The sequence below is a fragment of the Macaca nemestrina genome, chromosome 6 (genome assembly GCF_043159975.1).
Source record: "Macaca nemestrina isolate mMacNem1 chromosome 6, mMacNem.hap1, whole genome shotgun sequence".
NCBI lineage: Eukaryota > Metazoa > Chordata > Mammalia > Primates > Cercopithecidae > Macaca > Macaca nemestrina.
The window spans coordinates 18,703,181-18,721,553 of record NC_092130.1 but is presented as its reverse complement, the minus strand read 5'-3'; the positions used below and the strand labels follow the sequence as shown (position 1 = coordinate 18,721,553).

Below are 18,373 nucleotides of genomic sequence, written 5' to 3'. Positions count from 1 at the left end.
TCCCACTTCTGTTTTCGCTTGAGATGACGTACCTTTGACAAGAAGGGTCAGCAAAGTACCTTGAAAAAAATATTTACTCAACAGCAAGATGGCCGGGAGTTCTTCTGTTGTGTTACAAGTGCTGGTAAATAAATCATGAGGAATAATTTTTAAATACAGAAGGGTGTGGCTGTAGCTAGTAATGCTGATGAAAATCAGAAAAGGAATCCAAGAGGGTCCCAATAGTGTTAGACTTTTTAAACAGTAAGAGCTGTGTAGGAATCCTTCTGTGAACCATAAAAATAATAAACGCTGAGCCCATTGGAACATAATCTCAATCAGCAAGATGCCACAGCTTTCCAGATTTCCTCACAGGGCCCTGCTAATTCCATGCCAAAACTGGCAGTGGATTTCTTCCTTCTAATCTCCCCTAATGCCTTATTCGATTATTGTCACTGCTCTCCGACCATGCACTGTCCCTTCAGACTCTCATTTCCCAACTGAGTCAGTCAGAGGAGGCTGGGTGTCTGCAGGACATAATCTAAGACCACAAACCACCTTGTTCCACGTGAGAAGAAGGAAACAAGAAAGAAGGGAGTCAGGGGAATCCTGCAAATTTTTTGGCAACCTCTTTATCTGTTGGATTACTGACTTGAGGCAAACAAGGAATAGAGATATGAAGGGTTTGAAAGATTTCTCCAGTTGATTGGCAAAGCAGAGCTGGCTAGTAGGGAGGACGACGCTAGGAGGAGGGTGAATTGTGCATTTCAGTGCACTGCAGGATGGCGTCGCCTCTGCCCTGGTTGTGCATTATTCTGTGGTGAGTAAGATTCTTTTTCCTGAGTTTTCTTTTTATCTCAGAGGAAAGGAAAAGTGTACATCCATTGGATGACTCATATATCGAATCATGAAAGAGGCCAGAAGTGGTGTAGAATGTATTTGTAACGGGGTGGAATAGAGTAGATTAGATAAAACATGTTCTCTGATTCTGGGAGTAAGGGTCATTGACTCTCTACTCACAGGCTAGAAAGTGCCCTAGGGAAATTCGAAGATGAAGGCAACTTCTACTCAGAAAACGTCAGTCGGATCCTGGACAACTTGCTTGAAGGCTATGACAATCGGCTGCGGCCGGGATTTGGAGGTAAGAAGCTGCATCTTTGCTACACAAACACCTGTAGTCTCCTTCCTCCATTTCTGCCCCTTGAAGACCCAGAAGAGTCAGAAACGAGGTAGAGGGAAGGGGCAGGGGCAGGGGCAAGGGAGAGAGACCATGTGTATGTTCCCATCCAGTCTCTGCCTCATCCACCATTAGTAGCCTTGTTCAAGTTATTTGAACTCTCTAAGCCTCATATCCTGAATTGTTGTGTGGGTATATGATCAATGTTTGCCTCATAGACTTGTATGAGTGCAAAATGAGATTATTCATGTAAAACAGTTTTCTTAGCATTTTCCCATTAAAGCCATCAATATACATTAATTACTATCATTTTCTTTAGAACAAATCTAGCTTCTTTCATTCCTTAATGTTCTCCCAATTGACTAGAATACATTCAAAATAAGGCCACTGACATGAGTTTTCAGAGTTGAGAGACTGAAGGATCTACTGGAATGCAATAGGATGCATTGCAGATACTAGCTATGATAAGGGGTTTGGCAGTAGAATGCTGAGATCAATCCCTTTAACATCAGTAGTGATAATTGTTTCATCCCTCTGGGCTAATTTCAGGTGCTGTCACTGAAGTCAAAACAGACATTTATGTGACCAGTTTTGGGCCCGTGTCAGATGTGGAGATGGTGAGTGAGTTCTAAGTGAGTTGGGTATTTTCATTTCGGGGAGGATAGTGGAGTCCCAAAACTAATGATAATGGGCATGGCCGCCAAGCTTGGCTCCAGATTCATGACACAATATGTGTATTCATGCTGGGAGGGCATGACCATTAGAGCAGATTCCTGGCTTAATTTTCACATTTCACTAAGGGCTTGAACATTTTAAGCTGAGGGACTTTTTAAAATTATGTCCTCTCTTCCATCCACATACTATGCACTAATTCTTCCCTCCAAAGAGAAGAGTTTTTTCCCCTTCTTTGTGAAGCTCTAGCAAATTTATTGGAGGAGGAAAAAAACCCACACAGATCCTATTCCACATAAAAGGTTATTGAGTATGTCTATGATACCTAAAACATAATTGTCTTTTGTGGAAACATTATTATCAGTATGTTTTATTGAAACAGTAAAGAGGTCATTTGGAAAGGCTAATGCTCTCCACCTTTTACGTTGAGGGTGGACCAGTGGGTGTTCTGGGGACTCTGTTCCAGGTACAGATGGCTGTAGCATTCGTAAGAGGGTATTTATAGTAAGAGGCAATGAAAACTTGAACGCATCTTTTAGAACAAAGTGTATCATGGCATTCTTTTACGCCTCTCAGGTGGCATTTCTCTCTAAAACTGAAATGTAAATACGAATGCTGAAGTAAACATAACTGTCTTTAAAGAGGTTCATCATTAGGTTTCATTAGGGAAATGTAATTCTAAAGAAACAGTTATTGGAGACTTTTTCATTTCCTGCTTTTTTAAGTTGGCAAGAAAAGACGATGTATAGAAAGAATAAAGGAAGGAGTAAAGGAAGAAGAGAAAGGAATATGGAGGAAAAGAAGGAAGAAATAACATAAGAAAGAAAGGGAAAGTGGGAGAAAGGGTTTTATTCAAGAGATAAATATCTTACTATAAAAGGAGAAAGAGTCAGCATTATTCAGAATCCTGGATTATTTTAGTATCATATTTTCCATTCGTGTTCTAAGCCACTCCAAGTATAAACAACCACAACAATTTGCCATTGTGTTGTTGAAGTCTGGGTATTCTTAATATTCTATCTTACGCTTGTGTCTGTTTTTACAGTTTATTTGTATAATAGATCCCTATTACATTCTGGGTCATTATTGGATGGGCATATTGCTTGTCAAATTATATTTTTAAAATGTAATCACTACTTGTCACAATAAGTTTCATAAAGGAATTTATATAGTAGGCAAAGCAATTATTGGCAATACTTTGATGTAATTGCAAGTTGTTATTTGTTATTGACTTTTGCAATAGCTCTTATTATAATTATTAAACATTTCAATGTTATTCATAAAAGCCACAAATTAACTCATAATTTTGATTATACATACTTAAATGATACTCTCTTTAGAATAATCATGGTAACACTTGTTTTTATGTTCCCTGAGAACAATATAAAATAATTTTGATGTGCAGTTATAGTGTGTTTATCAAGTAAGGTTTATCTATGTGTGGAATTTTACTGAATGTTACTCTGATGCTCTGAGATCCGTTTGAGGGTGAACGAGGTACAAAGGGTAATAGTTAGACTAACCAACGGTATAAAGGCCAGCCAGCACAAAGGCAAAACTAAATATTTCCATAATCTATTTTCTAGATTAAGGAGGACATATTGATAGATGGAAATATGGATGACTGGATAGATAAAGAGGAAGAATATTAAGGAAAGTCAAGGTGGAGGAGGGAGGTGTAAACATCACAGCACTATCTTTTATAACAATACAAACTTTAAGTTTGAGAACAATAATAATTACTCACTAAAATTATAATTTTGTGAGAATTATTGCCATAAAAATTTGCTTTATTGCTTAAGTTTAGACATTGGGTGTATAGGCTAGTGAATAAACTATTCTTAGCGAACTGTCTTTCCAGCCTGCGCGAATATTTTATTTTCTCTTAGGAGTATACGATGGATGTTTTTTTCCGCCAGACTTGGACAGATGAGAGGTTGAAGTTTGGGGGGCCAACTGAGATTCTGAGTTTGAATAACTTGATGGTCAGTAAAATCTGGACGCCTGACACTTTTTTCAGAAATGGTAAAAAGTCAATTGCACACAACATGACAACTCCCAATAAACTCTTCAGAATAATGCAGAATGGAACCATTTTATACACCATGAGGTGAGGTTTCTCCAATTCTATTTCCCCCGCCTAAATGATATGTCCATAATACTAACTCAGAAACACTGATTTCAATGTTCCTAGGCTTACCATCAATGCTGATTGTCCCATGAGGCTGGTTAACTTTCCTATGGATGGGCATGCTTGTCCACTCAAGTTTGGGAGCTGTAAGTTATAACAGGCTTCTGAGAGTCAAATAATACATCCAAAATATGTAATTACTTGGTTTTAGTTGATACTGGAAATCAGGGAAGAAATATAATCATGACACTATCAGTGCAGTTCTAGGAATATACTTAATCATTCTGTCAATCTCATAAATTGAGGCTTTAGTCATCAAGATTAAAGAAAACATTAAATACAATTTATGTTTGTATTTCCTTTTTTATAGACAATGTGCACTTTAAAGGAAAAAAAGACAACTCGTCAAATTCACTGCTATATTTAATTTGTTTCAAACATGTAGATGCTTATCCCAAAAGTGAAATCATATATACATGGAAAAAAGGACCACTTTACTCAGTTGAAGTCCCAGAAGAATCTTCAAGCCTTCTCCAGTATGATCTGATTGGACAAACAGTATCTAGTGAGACAATTAAATCTAACACAGGTAAGAATTTGACCAAAGGATGGAAATAATTCCGCAAGATGACTCCAGTGCACATTTTCAAAACATCTTCTTTTTCCTTTGCCTTAGCCATTCTCAGCTAAGCATGCTGTTTTGAAGTGATGAGTAGCTTTCCTTAAAGTTGATTTTGCAACCAGTTGCATGTAAATATTTGTGTGATCTTGGAATAAGTAGTTTTTTATGTATATGATATAAGGAACCCTACTGAAAACAATGAGCTGATGTGTCTCTTTGCTCTGTCATCTGCTGATCAAGTAGCTTTCTCATATACTGAAATGTACCTTTGCTTATTTTCTTCCAGGCAATGTTAATTTAAAAACTGTCAAGATTTATATTCAACTGCATTCTTTTTGCAGACTGTCAGCAGTAATAATACTGATGTATGTGTCTTCCAACAGGTGAATACGTTATAATGACAGTTTACTTCCACTTGCAAAGGAAGATGGGCTACTTCATGATACAGATATACACTCCTTGCATTATGACAGTCATTCTTTCCCAGGTGTCTTTCTGGATTAATAAGGAGTCCGTTCCAGCAAGAACTGTTTTTGGTATGTCTCACATTTTGTACTTCACGTACGTTCATCCTCCACCTTTCACTGCTTGTGTATTTTGAGTAAATATTCACACCGGTGCACTTTTTCAATCCCCAAAGAAAGTAGGTTCCTGTCTCATCCAGACATATGTATCATGCAAAATCACTGTCATTATATCACAAGTTGTGTGGTGAATCAACAAAACATTTGTCTCAGCGAGAATTATGGCTGGTTTCCTATGACTTTCATGTGTCCTGTTTGCAGTGCTTTATCTTGATTTTCTTTGTCATAACTGAAGAAAAGCAGAAAGGTAAAAACTGCATGTAAATCCATGAAAGCAAAAGATTAAGATATTGAACACAGGAATACATAAGTTGTATACCCCTTTTATTAGGTTGAACCATATATAATTGTCATCTCATTAATTTTTTATGATTCAACCTACATATTTAGTTCCACTTATATATAGAATCACTACTAACTGTGATAAAACAAAATTAAATAATAAGAAAAAGAGCTTTAACTGGAAACATCAGTGACAAACTCCAATGTTTTTCCTGGGTTTAATGATTATAAATTTAGTAGTCTGAAGATAGACTTGAATTAAATAGAAATCATAAATCTTGATTTTTTAAATGTACTATGTTAAAATAGATCTTTTTGAAAATTACTAAAGAATACCAACATAATGATGTCGACCATCAATATTATACATCTCCTAATTGTATAAATTCCCCAGGTCATAGTTCAAGAAGGAAAACTGCCAGCAAGTGAGTGATAAATTTTATCTTCTAATGAGTAAATATTATACCTTAAAATCTAGCTAGAAATAGAATCAAATTAGGTAACCTAATTTTATGCTAATATTTATACCATATTTATTTATTAACTGTTATTTAATACGTTAGTTGGTAAAACTGATCTGAAATTCAAGTTTTTTTTCTTTTTCTTTCTTTCTTTTTTTTTTTTTTTTGAGACGGAGTCTCGCTCTGTCACCCAGGCTGGGGTGCAGTGGTCCGATCTCGCTCACTGCAAGCTCCGCCTCCCGGGTTCACGCCATTCTCCTGCCTCAGCCTCTCGGGTAGCTGTGACTACAGGCACCGCCGGCACGCCTGGTTAATTTTTTGTATTTTTAGTAGAGACAGGGTTTCACCGTATTGGCCAGGATGGTCTCAATCTCCTGACCTCGTGATCCGCCCGCCTCAGCCTCCCAAAGTGCTGGGATTACAGGCGTGAGCTACCTCGCCCGGTCTCAAGTTTTTTTTTCTTAAGTGGTAATAATTTGTTACAAGTTCTCTCAAGCCCTAAACAACTAGAAGTATTTACGACTTAAATTTTACAATAAACTAGTTCAATTCAGCAAACTCAAAATTTTTTTAGCAATTATAATGTATAAGTCACTTCACTAAATATTGAAAGATACAGAAATGATAATACTTATGATAATAATTATGAACAATTATAATACAAAATATATTCGAAATATTAAAAAATTACTTTGCCTTGGTAGAGTGTTTTATCTTCTCTACTGACACATTCTCATTTGATTTTGCCATAGGATTCCCGGTACTAATATTACATTTCCTTTTCTTTTTTATTTTAGGGATCACCACTGTTTTAACTATGACCACTTTGAGCATTAGTGCCCGGCACTCTTTGCCAAAAGTGTCATATGCCACTGCCATGGATTGGTTCATAGCTGTTTGCTTTGCTTTCGTCTTCTCTGCTCTTATCGAGTTCGCAGCCGTCAACTACTTTACCAATCTTCAGACACAGAAGGCCAAAAGGAAGGCACAGATTGCAGCCCCACCTACAGTGAAAATATCAAAAGCTACTGAACCTTTGGAAGCTGAGATTGTTTTGGTAATTGTTTATTTTTTCTACCGTTACCTACTGTAGGAAAAAGCAGCCTAAATAGTGTTAAGAAACAACAAAGTGTCCAAAAGTAGTGTGAGTTGAGCACAGTTTATATAACTGTACTTTCAAGAGCAAGGCCAGTTTCTGTTCCAACTTCACAGAGAAAAGCTAAGGAACAATCCTTCATTTATCTTTGCTCTAAACTTTGGGCATTCTTCTTTCATCATGCTCACTTATGCTGGCAGATTCCAGGCTCTCAGAGAAGACTAGAAAATTCTAAGCCTTTAGATGTTTCTGTTGAACAGAATCACTTATACCAACTAGGGGGAAAAAAGTAAAAGAAAAAAATGTTTTTTCTAATGAGGTTTCAGAGTCTGCAGGAAAGAAACAGGAACTTCTATGGAATGGACAATTTTTGTTATAAATCTGCTTGCTGCTTTATTTCAAGAGGGCAAGGCATCTGTGAATAATGAATAATAGATTCTCTGAATGTTGAATCATAACCCAAGAATTTGATTCATATTAAAACATTTTCATATTCGCATTTGTATATTAAATATATGTATATCAATGAGCTTATATTCAATGGCTTATATTCAGTGGGAAATAGTTATAAATTTATGTTAAATTTGCTGTGGCTAAGCTCTGGTACCCAGAGGTTTTTGAATAAGAGACAAATGGTAACATTAATATTTTAAGGACCATTAATATGCCCCCAGATTTCAATTTTGCATAAAAGTAAATTATAACAACAATTAAGCTGCACATTCTTATTTTAGTGGATAATAAAACTGATTGACAGGCATAAATTTTTATTTTAATACAAATCTTAAAGAGTAGCTCTAAGAACAGGAATATTGTGCTCTGTGAATTCAAGTGAGGCAGATGCTTTGAACTGAAATTTTTTTACAACTGATCAATTCTAGTAAGCACTTTCATATCTGAAAACGATGTGCAGCCCAGTAATCCTCAGTTTAACTTTATGATGAAAGTTTTAAAGCTATTTGTTTTTTACTTTTCAGAATCTGAGGCACTTGTTGACTAAAAAGGTGATCATTTTCTTATTGAAATGTTTGTCTTTGATAAACTAAGAAACTTATTTGAGAATTTATATTTTCTCCAAGAAATGAGAGGCCATCCCCATAATATGTAGAAATATATAATTTAAGGATTTGTTTTTATTAGCCCTCATTTTAAAAATAAAGATAAAAGAAGAAAAATTCCATTCGGCAATCCAGTATAATTACCTTGTTTCACAAGTGGAAAACACAGTCTAGAAGAGGGAAAATATAAGTTTCTAGTTGGTAGAAAATCTAGGAATTGATTTAAAAACTTTGTATAAGCCGAGTGCAGTGGCTCACACCTGTCATCCCAGCATTTTGGGAGGCTGAGGTGGGAGGATCACTTGAAGTCAGAAGTTAAAAATCAGAATGGACAACATAGCAGGCTGACTCCCACATCTGTAAAAAATTTAAAAAATTACTCAGTGGTGGTGGCATATGCTTGCAGTTCTAGCTACCAGGAAACTGAGGCAAGAAGATGGCTAGAATGCAGGATTTTGAAGTTACAGTGAGCCATGATCACGCCACTAAACTCCATCCTGGGTGACACATTTAGATCCTGTCTCTGTAATAATAATAATAATAATAATAATAATCAGAAGAAGAACCTCTGAAATCCACAACATTACAGAGGCTGAGGCCACCCTCCCCAATAGTTCCTTAAAAACTGAAATATATGAGAGTGCATACCACAGGATAAAACATTTTAATGATATAGTTGAGTCCCAAAATTCTTCCTTTGACTTAATAATATATTATTTATATATATGTAGTTTGAAAGGTCACCAAATATATATTTTTTTACAAAATATCCTAGTCTGCAGACTTGCTTCATAATGTTAAAACCATTTTTTGTCATGATAAATTCCAAATGTTTCTGAGAATTTTTTTCATGTTTGTAGAAATAAGTGATTCTGTTACAAGATATCTGTATGCATATAAGTATGTAATCTATATATTGTCCATAGGTCATATACATATTGATACCTATCTATAAATGAAAAAAGTGCTTATCAGAATTCAGTTTACCAGTTTCTTATTTGTGTAATGTAGTAACAGTAAAAAAAAAAAAAAAGATGGCCAGAAACAGAAAAAAAAATGGATTGATTTTGAATATGCTCATAGGTCAGATATCGAAATAAAAAGAAAGACCAATATTTTTGCTTTACCTTTTTTGAAACATGCAGTACTGAGAAGAGGATGATTTCAAATCCTTGGAGAAAACACAATCACCCCCTCAGGCTATTATTTTAAAGGTGTAAGTTATTAATTTAAGATGGAATTTAAGATCTCAGGTTTTGATATAAACTGCCTCCCGTAAACCTAAAATAGTAACATATAATGAGTAGGTCCTCTGGGAAGCTAGATTTTTTTAAATGGCATATAAATAATCTCCAAGTACTTTTTTCCTGCAGGTAACATTTATTTTTTCTTATGAAAAGTTATATTTCTGAACCTGGTTTTACTTAAAATATTTTAAAGCAATACATAGGAAAATTTTAATTCTAAAAGGCTGAAGTATAAAAATAAACATAAAAACAAAATGACCAAATCAAACAATGTAAACCTTGAAGGTATCGAAACTAAATATAGGTGATTACATAGGACATTTGCATTACATTTGTTCATGTCAAACTTTGGCAAGTTGTCTTATATGATGTAGAGGAACAAACATAAATTACACACTTACAATTTATACTACACAATGGTATATTTTGATTGCAAGACATTTTCTTCCAAATACCATGACATTTAAAAATACCTATTCAGTTGTAATCAAAACAACATTATTCGAGTAAGTTTGACATTGAAATAGCACACTAATGTGGTAAAGTTGAAGTGAAATTAAGTGCTTGGATATTTCATGTGATTCTATGTTGTATATTTTAGTATGTTCATTGCTTTTCACAGGAAACTACTTACAGTGAATGTGGGTAAAAGTTTATTCATTTTATCACTTTGATTTTGACCTTAAAACATAATAATAATGGAGAAACTCAAGCATTTAAAATCTAGATCTCAAACCCAAAAGGACACCTTAAAGCTAAATCTTCAGAAATGCTCTGTAGACTAGGACACCTTAAAGCTAAATCTTCAGAAATGCTCTGTAGACTATCTTTCTGTTTTTAAGACATATGGAATTAGATATTTTATTTTTTATTAACTATTTCTGGAAAAGAAATTGTCAACAGTGTTTATCCCACTTATATGTGATTTTTTTCTTAATGTTTTTATCTGGTATGCTACCTTAACATTAGAGAGTTATTTATATCTTCATGAGTTTCAGAGCCTATTAACATGTCTGGAGTATACCTGTACCTATATTGTGTGTAAGATCAACTGTGGTCCTTGATTTCTTTTGGCATAGTTTGCTAGTTTTCTTGTTATTTTAAAGGTCTATGCCCTCATCACTACGTTCCTGACAGTCAATCACTCACCCATCCCCTCTGCAATCCTTTGAGCAGTGTCATTACTCTCAATGTAGCTTCTCTTCTTTACATGGGTGTGATGCCTTTTGTAAATTATATAACACAAAATTGACCAAAATTTCATTAGTCAGGACAATTAGTATATTTATGTTGATTGTATTATGTATTCATTTCTTTTTTTTCTTTTCATCTGACACCTATTTATTGACTACTTAGGCATTCATTGAATTATTCATACCGTATATATTTGATAAGTACCTTTATGTGCCAGGCCTTTTGTAGAGTGTTGAGGATATATTAGTGAGTGATATCGGAGGGCTTCTTCCCTCATGGAGCTTCTTGTACAGCAGGAAGTGAGAGAGATCAATGAGCCTTAATAATACCTTGGAATAAAGCCTGTCGTTAGAGATGTATAGGGAGCTGCAGAAGAGTCATGCAAAAGTGTCTTACTCAGTCTGGAGGGATTTTCGTTTTTAGCAGAGTGATGTCTAAGCTAAGAACAGAGAAGAAATTAGCCTGGCTCTGTGCTGGAAGCTCTAAGCCAGTTGCTACAAACTTGGGCATAGAGAGGACAATAAGGTGTATACTCTTCCTGTGCTCCTTTTTAAGGTGGTAGGGTGCACTGGGCCATTACCATGCTGCTTTGATCTGTGTAGAGAGATGCGAAGAATAGAATACTGAAAGGTTTACCTTTTCTACTCCAAATATTGCACAAATAAACGGAGTCTCGCTCTGTCGCCCAGGCTGGAGCAGATTTTTTTTGAGTACTGTCATTACTCCCTACAATTAAGGACTGAATTAAGACCATTAAAGACTCTATGTACCAGAAAGATCACAGTGCCCTTCTTGGTTGTGCCATTGTATGATTTATGGGGCAGGCAGGATGGATTAGATGAGGGTTGTAAGTGGTTAGTCCCTTCCCCATACCTTCTATCAAATCCCCACCCAATACTTCATTATGAATCCTCCAAACATTCTGATATGTTTTCTAGACATGTTCCCTAGTACCATGAATCAACTATTCAATATATTGCTGCCAATAAGCTGCGTGTCTGTAGAAATTCTGGAGTCGTGTCTGTTTTCAACTCTACCAGCTGAACACAAACACAGGAAAACCCAACAGCGTTCTAATTTTCCCCATAATGATTAATATGATGACTTTTGCAAACTATCAATACTAAGTGTTTTCAAAAAATATTTTCTCTTATTTGTGTTGTCCCTCTTTGCTTTTTCTAAAAACAAATGCTTGGTTTATCCCTTAGTAAGGCAGTCCTGGTTAGAGTATCTTTTTATGTGGTGGGAGCAATAGGTTACCTCTCAGACCTACTGAGACTCATTGAATTACATATAAAAATTTGTCTAAATACTTCCTAAAACACTTTTTCCCTCTATTACATAGTTGATGGTCATAAAGTCCAGTTTGACTTAAAGTACCTTTGCAATATGGCATTACTTGAAACAAAGCAGTGCTCTATAAATACCTAAAGCAGGATGGCACTCAGCAGCAGGGGAGCCCTGCAAAAATTCAAAACCACAGGCGTTCCACTCAAAACAGTGACAGCCTCAAGCTGAGCCCTCATCTGGACTCTGACAAAAGCCTATTTTACCATCAACTGAAGCTGCTATGCTTACAATAGAGCAGGCAGGACTGATGCAAACCTGTAGCTTAAACGGCTCACAAAATTGGCTTTCTTTTCATTTCAGAAATTCAGCGTGTTCCTTCTAAACTAATGTCCAATCCACTTGTGCTGTCAATTGCCAGTTATTTAGCAACTGATTATCCAGATGCAGGGTAGCCAGGCCTCTTGCATTTCCCTTAGCCTATCATATTTGCTGCCTGTTAGAAATTCCCCCAATCACTCCTGGGCAGTGGGACACTTGTGAATCTAAGCCAGTGATTTCCCGTGGGGAACTATTTCCCCCCAAAGATATTTGGCAGTGTCTGGAGATACAACTTGAGGTGGAGGTGGCTAATGGTATCATGTTGGTAGAGGCCAGGGATGCCGCTCCACATCCCAAGACACAGAGGAGGGTCCTCTATAACAAAGAGTGATTGGCCCCAAAAGGTCAGTAGTTCTGAGCTTGAGACACTGTGCCCAAAACGCTAAAGTTGATAGGAAGTATAGCATAATAATTGTTGAGAGTGTGGTCTGTGGCATCAGAGGGAAATTGAATTCAGATCCTGCCACTCATTACCTCTGTGAGCTTCCTGCTTAAGCCTCCATTTGCTCTTCTATCAAATGAAGATAATATGACATTGTGGATTTTTTGAAGAAATTCATGAAATAATATTTGAAAATTGCTTTGTAATGCTAGTCAACAATAAGCATTTAGAACTGGTGCTTATAATGTAATATAAAACCATATTGAAATACAATGTAACATAATCATAGAACTTTTCACCCTTCTCTTTGCCTACCTCCTCCAACAAATCTTGGGAAATATTTAGATTTTTTTCATTTGTTTATTAAACAAATACCGTGTTTTAAATATTTGCTAGACACTGTGGAATGCTCATACATATGAATAATGTGTCTTCCACCATTGAGGAGATTCCATGCTAGTAAAAGAGATAAGCCATAACAAAAATAATTATACCTACAAGAAAGAAAATAATAATATCTACAAGAGTCATAATAACCAGGCAGAAAAATGCATAAAGGCTGGAGTAATCAGTGATGGTAGGTGTTAATGAGTTTGGTATCAAAAGATGTATGGGAAAGATAAAAATGGGTGACATGGATGTTATTTCAGACAAAGAAGAAATAAAGATATGTGAGTGGTGACAATGAGAAGCAGATGTATTTTGAAAATGATTTAAAAAATAGATATAGCTAAGATTCCTGAGCAAAAAATATATGTACATATGTATATGTGTGTGTATATATACACATATATATGTTTGTGTATATATCTTTATATCAGGCATTTTTCTTAAATTCTTAAAAATATAGGAAAAAACGTACGTGTTAAGTAATATTTGTCCTTGCCTTCACAGATAGAAACTTGAAGCTTAGAGAGAATTAGAGTCTATGGCACCTAGGAGGTGTTTAAATCATATTGCACGCAATTAGTAGCTATGAGACTGTAATCTAGGGATTTCTGACTCTCCTTGTTCTCTGAACTCCTAGGAAACCCTCCAGAGAGATTGTTTGGGGAAGTAGATGAGGACAAGGGGAATGCTAATGTAGGAAACCTTTAATTTCAATATAATTTAATTTTAATTTTTTAATTTAAGTAAAATTACAGTATCCATTTTACTATAAATTTTTCATGGTGTTTGGTTCTGAATGGTACTTCTGACCTCTGGACCACGATTATTTGGGAATCCCCATTAAGTCTTTTATGACACTGTGACAATGCACAGATTCACAAATAACTGCCCCCACCACATCTCTAAAAAACAGGGGGAGAATAAGCAAGGCTTTACATTTTTATGGTACTTAATGTTTTATAGTCACTGCTTTATTCCAATGAACTAGGCATGTCTTCCCTCTTTCTACCTAAAATAGAAAAACATGTTTCAGACAGATAATGCATGCTGTTAAAAGTCAAAATGAGTGTAGAAAGAAAATCTGCTCCGAAGGCTGGCTTCTTTCTACTCTATCATGATTCTTAGAAATGTTTGCTAGAGGAAAGTATTTTAGTGTTCCATATGTGGGAGGAGGATGGCTCTTTTTGGAGGATGAAACAGTGACACCTTTTGCTCTTTCAGGTAAAGAATATTTTAATACTATATTTAATAGGTGAAAATTTAGAGTCTGAGAAATACGATAGGAAATTCTTGAAAAATGATTCTGTGTTCTCTAGGAGAGGCAGCATGCACTGAGACAGTTACTCTGCCTCTATCCCCACACAGCCTGGTGATTCTGGGCACAGTAGTCCTCAGCTGTCATCTATTTTTTTTTTTTTTTTTTTAGAAGGAGTCTTGATCTGTCCCCAGGCTGGAGCGCAGTGGCGCCATTTTGGCTCACTGCAATCTCTGCCTCCCGGGTTCAAGTGATTCTCCTGCCTCAGCCTCCTGAGTAACTGGGATTACAGGCACCCGCCACCAAAACGGCTAATTTTTTGTATTTCTGAGATGGGGTTTCACCATGTTGGCCAGGCTGGTCTTGAACTCCTGACCTTCTGATCCACCCACCTCGGCCTACCAAAGCTGGGATTACAAGAGTCAGCTACTACGTCTGGCCCATCTGTTTTTAATAGAAAGTTTCCCTCATCTCCTCTTCAAGAGCAGCATACTAGCCCTCCTAATATTTTAAACTCTCTTCTACCTCTAAGACCTATGACTAATTTAATTCTGTACCACAGAATTAAGTACCACAGTTCTGGGCCAATAGATAAGAAAGATAGCCCTTGGTTGGAATTTACTGTGGTTCTTTTCAAATCAAATCTTGACTACACCATTTGTTTTTGCTCTTGTTAAAGAAACAGATTTCTCCATGGCCCCTAAAAACAGTGAACCTAAGCTCTCTATGAGAACTATTATTATTTAGATACCCAGTAAGTTTCATGGCAAACCAAATAACAAAATCGAGAAGGGAATATAGAAAAGAAGTTTTGGAGGTTGTTGTCCCTGTAGTCCAAATGTCACCACATCGGCGGGTCATTTTGGTCCTGTGGTTCAACCAGCAAAGGGGAGGCAGCTGTCTTATCCTGTTGCCGCAGTGTTGCTGGCTAAAGCCACGGGAGTTTGCCCACGTGGGTCACATACCCTGCCAGGCAGCAAAGTGGTGATTTTGCTGCCAGTGAGGAAACAAGGCCATTTTACAAGATCAGGGGTAATGCACAGCAAGTGTTTGAAGGCAGAGGCCCAGCAAGGACAAGCTAGTCACAAGGAGGGTGATCGTTACAGGATGTAGACAAGAAAAGATAGGAATCAGAGGAGGGCCCCCTAGACACCAACAGCATGAAAGGCATCTAAATCAAACAGAATCAGAGTCTCTGAACTAGGCCCAATACTTTAGAATAAAGATGAGAAAAATGTTGGAATGAAACAGGCACTGAAACTGACCAGTGGAGTTTATTGCTAGCACTGCTGCCATCATGGACGAAGCATTTCCCCTATCTGGACCCTAACCTCACTTGCCAGTTATTGTGTTAAACATCCCATTCAAGACTGTAGTTGATTGTCTTATGATTTCAGTGAAACAGGAGGTTTAGTGATAGAAAGAAGCATATAACAAATCTGAGTTCAGTAAATGAATCATTTTTAGTGACTGAGGATAGAGAAAGACCAGTTAGAAAGTTCTGAATGGGAAGTAAAAAGTGTACAATATAGAAATTCTGAGCTAAGAGGCAGGCATATTTCAAGGTATGAACAGTCATCCTACTCAATTTAAGGATATTTATTCTTTGTCACTGGCCTTTGGCATACATAGGCTAATTTTATTTATTTTTTAAATCTTAGCTGATTCAAGCTTATGACTGTGCAAAGATGAGAATGTAGGCTGGGAATGTGTATAGAAGAATGGTTTTAATAAACCAGGCTGTAATTTTTTTGTACTAATTGTCTACATATTCCAAATTGGAATTCACCCCTCCTCCCAATACACGCCATTGCCCAAACCCATTGCCCTACAGACTACTGCACAACCAGGGGTGGCTATGCCTCTGCAACCTGGCTCGTCCCTCCCTAAGGATACAATGCTTACCATAGTTATAAGACATGAAATATGCTTTGTGTTATTTGCTGATGTATTGAGTAATAGAATGTCAGATGGAAGCAAGTAAATTATTTTACAATGTTTTAAGCCTTACTTGGAAAAGTAACACCATCAAATACTATTAAGAAGTCATTGATGTTTGACCTTACATAGAAAGTAAATCGTCAATAAATAGTTGTCAATGGTGAAAGAATGAATAAACAAGCAATTAAGCAATATCTATTCTTTCATTTGGGCTTAATATTTGTCTTTTTTCCACAGCATCCTGACTCCAAATATCATCTGAAGAAAAGAATCACTTCTCTGTCCTTGCCAATAGTTTCATCTTCTGAGGCCAGTAAAGTGCTCACTAGAGCGCCCATTCTACAATCAACACCTGTCACACCCCCACCACTCTCTCCAGCCTTTGGAGGCACCAGTAAAATAGACCAGTATTCTCGAATTCTCTTTCCAGTTGCATTTGCAGGATTCAACCTTGTATACTGGATAGTTTATCTTTCCAAAGATACAATGGAAATGAGTAGCAGTGCTGAATAGGTTGCAGCCAGGACAACCTGAATTCTCTAAGTTCTTGTTTCCTGTTTCCTATATTTTCTTAAAAAATAGTATTGAGACTTGTGTAGATGCTTTTCAGAACACGAAATCAAATTGGAAATCTGTAACGCAGCTTCAGTAAGCATGTGTGGGCAAAAAAGCAATAATCCTACTCCTCGAAATAGAAAGTTGAAGGTTGCTGAAAAATATGACTTTTCTGTATGTCAGAAAAAAATTTTATGAGGATAAAATGGGTTCAGGATGAATCTGTCAGCCTTTGTCTTTCATTGTTCAATATTTTTAATTGTCACTGTGAATAACATTTACCACAAGGCAGATAAAATAAGAAATGCTGACACTTCCAAAGGTTGCCTTAAAATATGTTTATTTTGGCTTAGTTCTCAAGAGAGCAAAATATAAATACAGTCTAAATATTTATCAGTAGGTTAATACCAGCATGTTGGAGGCCTTTATGCTAGTAAAATGGCTTTCAGTGGCATTGTAAAGCCTATGTTGAGCTTGACCATTTGTTTTTAACCTCGCTGTGCTCTTTTACCTCAATAAAATGTGGTGTTTGTATACATATAAATTATACATAACTCATACATTATGTATGCATATGTACATAGCTGTAGTTGGACTAAAATTCAGTGTATTTTATCCTACCAAATTCTCCTTTTAAAATAATACACTTACTATAATTCTATGAGGTTGTAGAAAAAAGTAGTCATTATAAGGAAGCCTTATATATTATGACTATGGTTATCTCTTGTGTTTTCCACATTTCTAATTATAACACTAAATAAAACAACAATTAACTGGTTCTCTGGATCTGTTTCATGCACCTAGAGAGACTTTCTTTAGGTGTGGAGAAGCAAAGTGGTTACCTCTACCCCAATGTTATTGCCTCTGGTGAGAGGTAGGAGAAATGGGACAACCAGGCTCAGTTACGTAGTGCTGATAAAAAGATTTGAATTTATATTCAAATAGTTCATCTTTCCTCTTTTCCTGCTCAGTCAATCCCATTCCTTCCTGATGCTTTGCTCTAACAGTATTTCTCCCACATAGAATTGATATAGGGAAGTAGGAACTAAGAGTAGGAGAAAGCATGTGGTATGATTTGTCTAAATGGACAAACCCCTCATTGGATGTTCCTGGGTCTTAAACATCACAGAGATCACCTTGAGACCAGAACCCAGAAAAAACAATTTTTTAATACTACTACTCTTACTTTTACCCAGAAAAATGCAAACATACTACAGCTAAACAACTTTAAGTTTAATTGAAACAGCATTCTACTAAGTGTGAGGAGACTGAGGTGTCTGTGCAACTTCTGTATCATTTAGCTCCTTGGCCCAATATCTTTGTTTTTGGGAGACTCAGCTGTATTCTCATCTATAGAATGATGTTCTTCAAAGACCCTTTCATTTTGAACCATGTATGTTTGTTTCATTATTATTATTTTCTATCTAAATAAAATTGGTATAATTATACAGGGTATATTAAATAATTAAATGTCAGGTGAGCGTTAATCATCTTATATGCTAGGTCACATTTAATCTACCTCACAAACCTGTAAAGAAGATACTGCTATTATCTCTATTTAAAGATGAAGAAACTAAGGCTCAAAGAAGATGAATAATTTTGTTCAAAATCAAAGAGCACTCAAGTGCTGTAGCTGATAATCAAACCCAAGCGATGTGAATCCATAGCTTGTTCATTTA

At 36.2% G+C, this 18,373-nt stretch overlaps 1 protein-coding gene and 1 long non-coding RNA gene across 4 annotated transcripts in view; one reads left to right on the top strand and one right to left on the bottom strand.

Moving 5' to 3' along the window:
* The first annotated feature begins 386 nt into the window (after positions 1–386).
* LOC105480801 (gamma-aminobutyric acid type A receptor subunit alpha6) lies at positions 387–18,094 on the top strand. Of its 3 annotated transcripts, none has more exons than XM_071098111.1 (9): positions 387–799; positions 1,002–1,120; positions 1,706–1,773; positions 3,748–3,938; positions 4,023–4,105; positions 4,330–4,548; positions 4,965–5,117; positions 6,706–6,965; positions 16,377–18,094. In XM_071098111.1, exons 1-9 carry the CDS (start codon positions 762–764, stop codon positions 16,650–16,652), a joined length of 1,407 nt encoding a protein of 468 aa, XP_070954212.1. In that variant the 5' UTR covers positions 387–761; the 3' UTR covers positions 16,653–18,094. The 3 variants fall into 3 exon arrangements, with proteins under 3 accessions (XP_070954212.1, XP_070954211.1, XP_011738277.1); XM_071098110.1 differs by having other exon boundaries at positions 389–799; positions 3,718–3,938; positions 16,377–18,092; XM_011739975.3 differs by having other exon boundaries at positions 393–799; positions 3,718–3,938; positions 4,405–4,548; positions 16,377–18,090.
* The window catches only part of LOC105480800 (uncharacterized), a 186,703-nt gene continuing 173,445 nt past the window's right edge, over positions 5,116–18,373 (bottom strand). The window contains exon 6 of the long non-coding RNA XR_011624496.1: positions 5,116–5,394. This is a non-coding gene — a long non-coding RNA (uncharacterized lncRNA). The remainder of the gene's footprint in view (positions 5,395–18,373) is intronic.

Excerpts from the sequence above, each read along its gene's own strand:
- LOC105480801 (XM_071098110.1), top strand. The coding sequence starts at position 762 with ATGGCGTCGCCTCTGCCCTGGTTGTGCATTATTCTGTG. Across the intron at positions 800-1,001 it reads TGGTTGTGCATTATTCTGTG|GCTAGAAAGTGCCCTAGGGA; the intron begins GTGAGTAAGATT and ends CTCTACTCACAG. Across the intron at positions 4,549-4,964 it reads GACAATTAAATCTAACACAG|GTGAATACGTTATAATGACA; the intron begins GTAAGAATTTGA and ends GTCTTCCAACAG.